The sequence below is a fragment of the Hirundo rustica genome, chromosome Z (genome assembly GCF_015227805.2).
Source record: "Hirundo rustica isolate bHirRus1 chromosome Z, bHirRus1.pri.v3, whole genome shotgun sequence".
Classification (NCBI taxonomy): Eukaryota; Metazoa; Chordata; class Aves; order Passeriformes; family Hirundinidae; genus Hirundo; species Hirundo rustica.
In genome coordinates this window covers 18,166,278-18,178,300 of record NC_053488.1, presented here as the reverse complement: position 1 = coordinate 18,178,300, position 12,023 = coordinate 18,166,278, and the positions used below count along the sequence as shown (strand labels likewise).

The 12,023-nt window shown below is 36.9% G+C and overlaps 1 protein-coding gene across 8 annotated transcripts in view; it reads right to left on the bottom strand.

The window, feature by feature from the left end:
- Positions 1-11,211, bottom strand: part of CPLANE1 (ciliogenesis and planar polarity effector complex subunit 1) — a 56,710-nt gene extending 45,499 nt beyond the window's left edge. For 6 of the 8 annotated variants that reach the window (XM_040090175.2, XM_058424099.1, XM_058424097.1 and 3 more), the window contains exons 1-12: positions 11,066-11,211; positions 10,789-10,935; positions 9,865-10,000; positions 9,565-9,684; positions 8,540-8,769; positions 8,113-8,219; positions 6,229-6,385; positions 5,374-5,477; positions 5,051-5,233; positions 3,427-3,676; positions 2,285-2,437; positions 292-1,049 (exon numbers count right to left, since the gene is read on the bottom strand). In XM_040090175.2, the coding sequence (XP_039946109.1) occupies positions 292-1,049; positions 2,285-2,437; positions 3,427-3,676; positions 5,051-5,233; positions 5,374-5,477; positions 6,229-6,385; positions 8,113-8,219; positions 8,540-8,769; positions 9,565-9,684; positions 9,865-10,000; positions 10,789-10,869 (2,279 nt within the window). In that variant the 5' untranslated portion in view covers positions 10,870-10,935; positions 11,066-11,211. Of the gene's footprint in view, positions 1-291; positions 1,050-2,284; positions 2,438-3,426; positions 3,677-5,050; positions 5,234-5,373; positions 5,478-6,228; positions 6,386-8,112; positions 8,220-8,539; positions 8,770-9,564; positions 9,685-9,864; positions 10,001-10,788; positions 10,936-11,065 lie in introns of those variants that run through there. The other 2 variants (XM_058424101.1, XM_058424103.1) reach the window with 2 other exon arrangements.
- Between the last annotated feature and the right edge of the window lie 812 nt (positions 11,212-12,023).

Below are 12,023 nucleotides of genomic sequence, written 5' to 3'. Positions count from 1 at the left end.
CCCAGACCTCAGCCATTAATTCATCTTAACCTAACAAAGAGTGCTTCTATCCAAGGCACAAGCAGCCAATTTCTCCAGAAGAAAGTTGTGGGAACCTATGTTAAAGGTTTTACTAAAGTCCAGCAGACAATATCCACAATATCCACAGCCTTTCCCTCATCCATCACGAAGGTCACCTGTCACAGAAGACCAGGTTGGTCATGCAGGATCTGCCTTTCATAAACCTGCACCAGATGGGCCTGATCACCCAGTTGCTGTACACTTTTTTCCCCAAGCAAAGTTTATTCATACCTTTTTTCTGTTTTTGCGTCATAGTTTACTTGAGGACATTCTCTAAGCAGAGAATTCAGTGAGCTGAACTGATGAGTAGTATTGTCATCAAGAACTAAGAAAAGAGGCACAGTGAGGGAGTCAAGTTCCACAAGAATATTACTGTCAGGAGATGCAAAAAAATTCTCATACTGTAGCACACACACTCTGCTTAAGGTGTGAGAAACCATTTTCAGAAGACAGAAGCATGCCAAAAGGTTTTTTGAAAACAACTGATCTTGTTGCTGTATAAGCATCAGTTTTAAAGTTTCTAATGTTAGCTTTGCTACATGCCCAGTCACACTGGCTCTTGAATGCCAGTACAAGACAGTCAAACACTGCTGAAAATACTTCAGGACACAACGCATCCATTGAGTATTCTTCACAGACTTGTTTATAGATTCATCCTGGCTTAGCAAAGTGCATTTCATACAGTGAACAATGCTGAAAAAATGGATAATGCAGTTCACTGTGTAATTCAGTAAGGCACCTTTCTCTTCTATATTTTTTGAAATCCCTATCTGCCATGCAGCAAGAAGTTTTTTCTGAATGGAATATAGTTCCAACGATGATTTATCTTTCTCTTCAATATCATCTTCTGCATGGATGGTATCAAACATTGATGCGAATTCTAAGCAGCCCTCATCAGCTTTACCAACAAATGAATAGATTCTTTGGTTACAGAAGCTCGAAGTGCTGTTGTAAAACTGCTTCTCATTGTCTGATTCTTCTTCATGGTCCTAAATCAGACAAGCAAAAAACCAACAATTTAATTCGAGTTTACTGAGAGAGAGCACACTGACTGCAAAGAATCACCATTTAGTCAGCCTCATAAATGAAATTTTATGCTTAATTACCTTGCTTAAATGCTAGTACATTTAATAAACTGCAGTTTCATCTCAAATTAAATGTTGTTATTTGCAAAACATTTGGGGAGACAGAAATTAAATTACCTAACAACAAAATTCCACTGCCAATACAGCAGTAGATTTTATATGAGAAAGTGAAACCCCGTCCTTCATTAAGCCTAGAGCACAAAACAGAGATTTTGCCAGATACCTGTAAGATATAAAAGTCATTCAACAAAAGCACAAAAGCTTCAAAGAACAAACCAAAACTCAAAAGGATGAAATGAAGTTGGGAAAGGCTGTTCAATAATTATGATAGCAGGGCCACTCTTCCAAAAGACAAATACAGATTTTGGAACTGAATAAAGAATCCTCTAGAACTCAGGATAAGTATTTATTTATATTAAGACTATTACTAAAATAGTCCACAGCCCCAGTATATCTAACAGCTAGTGTTACATTGTATTATGAAGCGAAACTAAAGTATTAGGGTTTCAGGGAGACCTTACAGCACCTTTCATTACATAAAGAAGGCTACAAGAGAGCAAGAGAGAGACTTTTATATGGACACATAGTGATAGGACAAGGGGCAATGGTTTTAAACTGAGAGAGGGCAGGCTAAAATAAAACTTCAGGCAGAAATTCTTTACCGTGGTAAGACTCTGGAATGGGCTGCCCAGAGAAACTCTGGCTGCCCTATGCATGAAATGTCCAAGGCCAGGTTGGATGGGGCTTTGAGAAATTCAGGTCTAATGAAAGGTGTCCCTGACCCTGGCAGGGGGCTGGAACTGGATGATCCTCATTCTATATATTGAAACACAATAAACTGAGATACAGTTTTATGGGCAGATATTCTTCAAAAAGTCAATACATGCTGAAAGAAATAACCTGCCTAAAAATAAAAATCAAGTATCAGTTTGAGAAAATAAGCATACTATTATATATATATGCTTATAAATAAGCATATTCCTCATGTCTATAAAGAAAATGAAAATATAGAATTATTTTAAATAGTTAAAATAAAAAAAAATATTATTAATTTTTAAAAGCCCCCACTGTTACTTCCATTTAGAATACTTTAAATTTACATAATTTCACAGTCTTAAGGGGAAAATGCTATTAAGTACCAGTAAATCCATGGTTTTCTGGTTCATTTCTGTTGTGTCCTCCTCCAGGAATCTTGGAATGGTAGAAAAGATAGAATTTTGGGTTTGAACTTGTTTTAAAAGACTAGCTTTTAAAGACAACAGTGATCGTAAGTACCGAGACCTCTCTTTACACTAAAAGAAATAATAATAACAGAAAACATATTATCAGTTTCTAGCAAGACAGATACTTTCTGAACAAGTCAAGGAAATCGGTCACTGATACAAAAAACTTCAGTTCAAAAGTCCCAGACAGACAGGGAGAACAGGTCAGCAAGCACCTGTTGCACAGAAACAAACTACCATTTTACCATGTTTCAGGGAAGCAGAATTCTTTCACACCACACAACTTTAGTTTACTTCATACTGAAAGAAGGAATGCTTTCCTGATGCCTGAAAAAGCTCCAAAAATTTGCCTGTATGTAGGGGTTTTTCTGTATTTTTACTAGTAATATATCTCTTTAAATCCTAAATCCTTGCTCACTATTCTAGCTTATGCAGGAATATCAAGATAGCTCACTTCTCCAAAAATCAGAATAGAAACTGAATTAGAAGAAGCATTCTATCAGCAAATACAATTATTCTGAATTAAATATCTATTACATCTTATGGGGTCAGCAACAGTTGCAGGACCTCTGCCTTCAATGGCTTCCCTTCTCCCAGACTTAGATCAATTCAGAAGTGACAGAAAATTAAACAGAAATGCTTTAATTATGCCACCCTTGACTGGAGACCTAGTGGACAAATGTATGCAGTACCATTGGGACTAAGTTATAGAGGATTTACAGAGTTCTTTCTGCATCATTCTGAAAGGGTGAGTTGATGAGAGTAGCATAATGACTGTCAACGTCCCCAATCAACTCTACAGGTATAGAAATCCCTGTTTCTTTTACAATTCCAGAAAAATAATATAGTGACAGTTCATACTGTCTCACTCACTACATTTTACTGAAAAATCACTCAGATATCAAAGGAATAAAATTTCAGGAACTCTGTATTCATTGCTTTGCAGATCAATATGGTTACTTAACTTTACAATTCAAAGGGACTCGGTCTAGAATTTACACTCTTTCATGCACATAAAGGTTTTTACTTAAGACTTACAAAATAGTTAATAACCCTACCTTGAAGTTCAGCAAATTCTGACAGATATTTTCAAGCTGTTGGGCTGAATCAAGCAAAAGGGATCTTATAAACCCTGATGGTGAGAAGCTGTTGGGAAATCTTAGCAGTGTTATCATGTATCCATCAGAGACAATGAGGTAGGGCAGTCGTGAATGTGAAGCCACAGAGAATTTCTGTTTCATGAGATCACGTTCAGAATGTGAAGAACCAAGAGACTGGCTGGAATCTCGACAAGAAGAGTGGTGCTGTCTAAAGTAGAAATATGTCATAAATTAAGAAACAACTATCATATGTAATAATCATGAACAGAATAATTTCAGAACATGTAATACCATGCAATCTACTATTCAAATAAATCTCTTCAGAATCCTTGGGAAGAATCTATGGTTTCACAGGGTGAACACTCTGGATAACACTATTTATGCTTGCAAGATGCCAATATTTTGCTACAACAGCAACTTCTTTTAATTTAAATAAATTAAAACAGCTTTCAGTATCCATTTATTATTTCATTAGTAATAATTGTATTTTTTCATAATTAGACTCTAAAATTCTATATCACACTTTCTTATCTAGCTCTTATTTGGTATGATAAATGCTTGAAGAAGAAATTTGAAGGGTTAGGTTATGAAAGTCATATATGAAAGACAAAAACCCCTTGAAAATCTGAATCTTATGATTTCAGCATCAGTTCAGATATTCAACAGAAAAATTTTATAAACACACAAGTCTTGTCTTTCAAAAAGGTCTTTCTAGTACTGAAATCCCTCCTTACTGAGTTCCAGAAAATTGTGTAAGACGTGTACTCTAATATTACCCACATAGCATTGTTTATGTTTATTTGAAAAAAACCCCAACAAACTGGCTGCACACATTTAATATATCATCATTATACATGCATTTTAATACATTTCAGTATGTAATTTTTCAATCAGATAGTGTAAGAAGGTAATATACTGCTTTGAATGTCTTCACAAACTGTTATATTTACACACTATCTGGTTTAAGTCATGCAAAGTAAATAAGATTTTGAAAAATAAAGTTTAGATTCTATTTTGTTTTCTCTATTTAGACCACATCACTTTCAGTTTACGCTGAAGTGCGTTATCAAAGATCCTTCTACTCTCTCATGCATCCAGCAGCATAATCTCAGAATTTAGATGTGGAGACTCCTAAAACAACATTTTAAATCTAACTGCTTTCTGTCCATGCAAATATGTTATTTACAATATCTTAGATCAGATTCTATACGTAAAATTAGGCAATAAGCAGAGAAATAGCACTGAATGAAAATAAACTTGCGCTTTTAGAACTTTTGTAAGTTTAAATTCTTCATATATCATGAAAGCATGCTAATTTTAATTACTAATAAATTCAAACATCTTTTAGGAAAACAAAACACTTCATGCACACTTACATTGTCATAATGTCAATTTTCATCATGACAAACATATTATAAGAAATAGAAGAGAACTATGAATGAGAAACAGATATTGAAAAGACACATGAAAAGCAAAAGAGTGAATCTTAAAGATAACAGTTATGCAAAATTATAACAAATATGATTGAAAGTAAGGTAAGACCAGAAGACAGAAACATAAATATTTTTTAAAACCCTTTTACCTGTATGTTATTAGTGGATGAAATGGAATAAACTGTGCTGGTCCAAATTCTACAGAGCATCCAGAGGCAATTAAGGTCAGCAATTCCCCCATACATGTCAATAAAACCAAACATCCACGTTTTAACATGCAAGCCAAGAAAAGGCTATCAGGAGTCCAACTCATATCGCCAACCCAGTAAGATCTAAATTGGGCAGGTAAAAAAATATTTTTTCTGTCAAACTTCTACATCAGAGGATTAGAATGGTTATAAAATAAACAAACCAAGAAAAACACAAAACCAAAAGATCCATAACAGCTGCAAAAACAGCATCAATTACTGACCTGATGAACCTGGATGGGATAATGCTATTCTTGCTACTACAACCTTTAAGGCTACCCGAAATAGTTACAAAATTCAATGTGTTTAAAAACAAAACCTGAGTTGCCTAGAAAGAAAAAATAAAGACATCATAAATGTTTGTATTAAAATGTCATTATTGTAAAAAAAAGTCTGCTACTAACTTATGCATTATATTTGGTGCAGTGGTAACATCATTATACATGGAAGTAACATTGCATTTCAATATTTACTACTGTTTGAACACTTACTGAATTCTACATGTTGTTCCACACTTGAAAAATAACTAAGGACTATTACATACTTAATATGTAATTCAATATTCTTTTTAATGTAACTTTTTCTAAAACACCCAATATAAGATCACTCTTCTTTCTGATATTTAACAACTGGAGCTTTGAAAGATTGCATCATCCCAACCTGGTACATCAAAAATCTGGCCCATATTCCCTGTCATCATTAGCATTTAAAGTACATTAAAATTTGACCTCTGAGTTATAAATAGGAATAACATTATGAAGTGGGAACTCCAAAACATGTAAGGTTGAGGTTTGACTGACAATCACCCAGAATCTTTGCAGATAAAATGTAGTAACTGAAATTATTTTTTTTATTACAGATTAGAAATGACAGAGGATCTTATACCAACTTCTAACTGAACATCACACACAAATAATTATGAGTTTTAGTTAAAGTTTTTAGCAATGGATAACAATGTAAATATAATTTCATGTCCCGTTATGAGTGCTGACAAATCATCTTAAACTATGCTCTTAAATCCTTGTTACCACTTCATTCAAACTAAACTCTTAGCTTAAATGATGCACTGTCATACATACCTTTGGATCAGTTTGATTTACAGCTACTGCAAGCAGAAGTCCATCTCTTGCAAATGCACATAGAAGAGCTCCTCTTGACTTTACAGACTCACACTGAGGAACCAAATTAACAAGAGAACAAGTCTGCTGTACCCACTGGATCTGGTATGGCAAAGAACTGAATACCAACAAAAAGACAACAAAACCAAGTGGTTACTCCATTTTGCAGAATGGGATCATTCCTATATAGTAAAAAACACACAAGACAAAAAACATATAAAGCATGAGCTATTAAAAAAACCACCTGTTTTTCTTCAAATTCCTTACAAATTAAAAAATATTTTGTACTTAACCACATTTAAAAATTAAGTCTGAGCACTAAGAATTATTTTTATGGGATGGGATTCTTACAGGATTTGTAAGTCTAGAACATGCAAATATATACAGATCAATGACATATAATTGAGGCACTTGCATTCCAGCCAGGAACAGCTTCCTCAGACCTTGCAATACCACCCACCACAGGAATACTCCCAATTTGAAAATCAACAGTACGAGGCTCGGAACAAAAAATTTGTGGACGACCCATTGCTGGAAGTATTTAATGACATGCTGGATTATGCTTCCAGTAACCTGATCTAGTGGAACGTGTTCCTGCCCATGGCAGGGAGGTTGGGCTATGTGACATTTACAGGTCCTATTCAATCCAAACCATTCTGTGATCCTAAAAAGATTCAAAACATGACAGAAAACACAAAAAGGATTCTGTCTTGAATTATGCCATCTAACTGACAGGAAAAAAAAAGAAGCATTAATATGAAAAAATGAATTAAACAACAGCAAGCAGTGAAATTAAGCATGAGCTGGCCTAAGAAAATATGAGTAAGACGTCTGAGAAATGTGGGTACAATTTCAGACTGCAATTACTATGGTATGAATAGCTAGCTTGCTAGATACACACATACATATGCATTTCTGCACTGTGTATATTATGCTCTATTTCATTTCTTATATAGTACCAGAAAGGAATTACCATGCCACTGATAAACTGAAGATAGGAGGACATCATTACTAAGTATCAAAAGGACATCACATAACAAAAGCAGTTGTACCACATTCTGCTCAGAGCAAAATTTTAGCAAGTTATTCAAATAACACAGGCAGAGGGCGTATCCATTTAAACCCAGAGACCCAAGGATGGAGAGGACCCAAGAAGAGGAATGGACTACGCATGTGCTCCAGATTATTACTCAACTGCATTTTTAAGTGATTGTATCAGTATAATTATTTCAGTACTTGATCCCAACCCAGATAAAGAAATGCATACACACACTCTAACATCAAGCAAAAGAAATGAAGGGGGAAACATAAAAAAAAAATAAAATACAGAAATCCACATAGTAAAGAAGACAAAGAGATAGGGCATTCATGGCTACACAGTACAAGAAATATAAGAAAATATTTTTTCTTATATTACTTATAAGATATATAAGCAATATAAGAAAAAACTAGAAAAGTATATTCTATTATCATCATGCAAAAACTATGAAACTAAAACATGTGCACCAACAGGCATATGTATACATAGCTACCCATACAGAATGATTAATACTCCCAGTTTGATCTAGGTGTAAGCTAATAATGAAGTATGGAATATGTAAATAAATGCTGTTGTAATAAACACATTTTAAAAGAGACATGTAAAGGACAGGGGAGAACAGCTTTAAAATGATAGAGGGCATACTATAAACATCCATATGTAAACATAAGTATAGGTTATACAACCACAGGTTAATGGAACATCCAAGTAAATAGTTGTGTTCAGTTGCATCTCTGCATCCCAACTCCAAAAAATAATTAAAACATTCCTGACACCGTTGTAACTTCAGATACCTTTGAACTTACCAAGCATTTTTAAAGGCATTTTCATGCCATCGAAGAGTCAAAAATGTGAGCACCAAACACTTGCCAAAGTAAAAAACAAAGGAACACAAGCAGCAATCACCTAGTACCTGTAAAAAAAGAGAAAACAATCAAAACAACGCCAAAAAGCTTGTCATATACACATTTCTCTTTAATTATCTATACATTTACATCAATAGCTACTACAAATCAGATTAAATAACACAATGTTGTGATTCAGAAATGTAAAGGCTGGCAAGAACGTAAGTGGGCCAAAAACTATGATCTGATAGGGCTGTTCTTATGTTGCTATCAAATGTAACTATGCAAAATGCCAAAGAGACAGACATTGCTTTCAAAATTCACTGTAGCTTTTATCGCTTTAATTTAATTAAGAAATAAAATTACGGCTTTAGGGTTTGTTTTTTACCTCACTGTGTACAAAAGCAGCATCCACTCCAATTTCTTTTTCTTCAGTAGAAGGCAGTATGACTGATTCTTCTGGTAAAATTTGTGTCCAACGCCCAGAAGGAGAGTTTTTACCAGAGGCTGTATTTTCATGTTCTATGTTCTCCCACAAAAAGGCACACAATGTAGGAGTAGTTAACAGTATCTTTCTGCCATCTCCAGATACATATAAGTACAACCTCATTAAACACTCTGGAGGAAAAAAATGAACAAACACAACAATGTGCCAGGATTGTTTCTGTTCCTTTGTTAGACAAAGAATTGAAAAGAAGAGAAAAAGGAAATTTCCCATCTATAACAAGAAATCCAAGCTGCCACGTTAAGTATCTTTAATTTCCAGCTTCATCACTGACAGCAAATCTTGGGCAGCAGTAAAGTCAGATGGATATTCATCTCTATGCTTCCTATGAATTATCTTTCCCACAACACTCAACCACTGGAGATGTTTCCTGAGATTGCCTAAGTGCTCTACTATGGATTACTTTTAGCTCTTAAGCATACCACTGATCTTCCCTGAAATGACAGAATTTCTCATGCAACATTTAACTTTAGATCAGTATCTAAATCAGTATCAGTGATGCTATCCAATACAAGACAAAATTTGATACCTAAGTTTACAAATATGTGTCTATATTTTATTCTTTCCAGCTAGCATTTGTCATAAAAGCCCACTAGAGAATAAGCTTCAAATTATCCATATATTGTTTATATGATCAAATCATCTGCCCTCATCGATAACTTAGTAGAGAATATTTTACAGTAAAAATTAACCATTAAAAATACAGTATGTGAAAATGAACTATTTACAGAGGATTGCTAAATGAAAAACCTGTAGAACCCAAACGACAAAGTTTAGCTAGCACACAAAATACACAAATGCAAACTAATGTGAGAATCCATTTTTTACTCATATAATAACTTTTAAAGAAAGGAATACAACTTCCATTTTATTCCATTTTTCCACAGGATGAATTGAAAAAAACCTACCTTGTGCTGCTGCTACTACTTTCTTGGATTCTTCGATTGATGGTACAATTTTCAAGCAGTCCTGATCTTTATTCCAAAGAAAGAGCTCTCCTGTTGTAAGTATTCCTGCCAACCAAGCAGCTGTGTTCATTGGGGGAGAGAAGTTTTGAAAAATATTACTGTGAAGTACTTAAAATTCTCTTCCATCTTAGCCACAGTTTTAAGTAAAGTGGGAGATGCTTTAGATATCTGCCTTTCCAGACTGTTACAAAAACAAATAAAATAACCGGGGCTTATAATACATAAGATATTATACTTAACCATTTCCTGATGTTGTTAAGACAACCACATTTTTCAACAATGACTGCAGAGAAGGGATTTTCTTCTTCGTCTTCCCTGATGCCAGGTTAATTTCATTTATATGTTTACCATCTAGAAGAAAAACAGCCTCTTTTTCCTATTGAAAGAATAAAAGTGCATTTAAGTTTTCAAAATGCCATATTCTACACACACTACAGAATACTGCAGAGATAAAAAATGTTAGGGGAAAAATAATTTTAAAAAATACAACAAGGCAGCAATTGCCGTATCAATTTCATTCTTTGGCATACTTGCTTTATAGTAGATTATATCTAGCATGGAGTTACAGTGATGATGAATTTGATTCACCAGTTTCAAAATACCAAACCTACCTTACAGTCATTATTAAAAAGTTATTCAAAGCACTACCTGCTAAAAATGACAAAAACTGGACACTAGTTATCTTGTCTAGTAGTGTTCAATTCAGTGAGGTAATTGCCAGTGACTTCAATAGGAAAAAAAAAAAATAATAAGCCTTAAATTGCTACCAACTTAAATTCAAATCACAGAAGAAAGAAATTTAGTATGATTTTATCAAAGAAGTCTAAGACAGTATGTCTTTCAAGACATGCAGGATGAAACTGGGAAAAATAATCACCCACATTTTCCACGACATACTGTACAAAAGGCCATGAAAAAATAGAACCATCAAAACAAAAATCTCATCTAAGGTGTGGGTCCTTGGGGGTAGGAAAAAAAAAGACTCTGCAATGTTTCTCTGAAAAATGTTGAATCTCCAGCCTCATATCAGTAACATAAAAGTAACATTTTTTATAACTCTTAAGGTCTCTCAAAATGCTTACTGAGGTTGTTTTTACACCCTTTGAATGCAAATGAAGTGCAAAGTATTATACAATTAAAACTCAAAAAGTTTATTACACTTACCTGTCCAACCCATGATACGCGAGGCCATGGTTTTCTTTGCTTGATACACGTAGAGACGAGCACATCTAGCTTAATCTTCATTCTTACAGAAAAGCAAGTAGTGGCTTTTTCACACAATTCACACAATTTCACACAATTATAGAGAAACTGAAGAAAGAAAAAAAGAAAAAGAGACCAGACGTTTTTGTTACCTGGAGATAGGTGCAGAGGCGAATTCAGACGAACAGTCTTGACTATCTCTAGCAGGTTCCTGCTAAACACAAAGAGAACTGCTTACCCGTACTTCCCGACTAAAATTTCCTCCGGGCAGCTCACGGGCGATGTGCTGCTCAGCGGTGAGGGCCACACTAGTTCAAAAGCAGTTGAGAGACAGAAGCCGCAAGTGCATTGCTAAGGACTCCAAAAATGCACAAGATGGGGAAACAGTCCTGCAGCCCGGTCCGGCGGGAGAGGCGGTACTCCAGGGCAGGGGCACCGGCCGTGCGCGGGGCCAGCCCGCCAGCCCAGCGCGGGGAGCGGAGGGCGGCTCGGGTTTCCCCCACCGCCGCCGGGGGCCACCCGCGGCAACCCGCGCTGCCTGTGCCCGGCTCAGGGCGGAGATGGCCCCCGGGGCGGACTCTTCCTCCGGGGCACGAGCAGCAGGAAGTGCTGCACGCCCAGACCGCTGCTCGCTCGCCGGAGCCGGGACGCTGAGAGAGCCCGACCTCGCCGCCCCGCGCTCCTCGGCGCCGCCGCAGCCGCCGGGCCGGGCCGGAGCAGAGCGCAGGGCGCAGCCGCAGCCCCGCCCCGCAGCTCCCGGCGGGAGCGTCCGGAGTTCGGGGCGGAGCTTCGAGAGGGGCCCCGGGCGGGCTCCGCGCGCGGCGGCTGGTTGGCCTCGCGTCTCCGAACGTGCTGGCTTGGCAAGACGGGTAGAAGCCTCGCTCGTCGCCCAGAAAGCCGCCCGCATGCTGGCCTGTATTCAAAGCAGCATGGTCAGAAGGATGATGGAGACGCTCTGCTCTGCTCTGCTCTGCTCTGCTCTGCTCTGCTCTGGTGAGATCCCCCCTGGAGCGCTGCATCCAGCTCTGGGGTCCCCAGCACGGGCAGGGCATTTGGCCAGTTGGAAAGGGTCCCAAGGAGGGCAGCGATGAAGACAGGCTGAAAAAACTGGGCTTGTTCAGCTTGGAGGAAGTTGTGCGGAAACCTCATTGAGGCAAAACGGTACTTAATAGGGGCTTATTAAAAAAGAGAAAAAT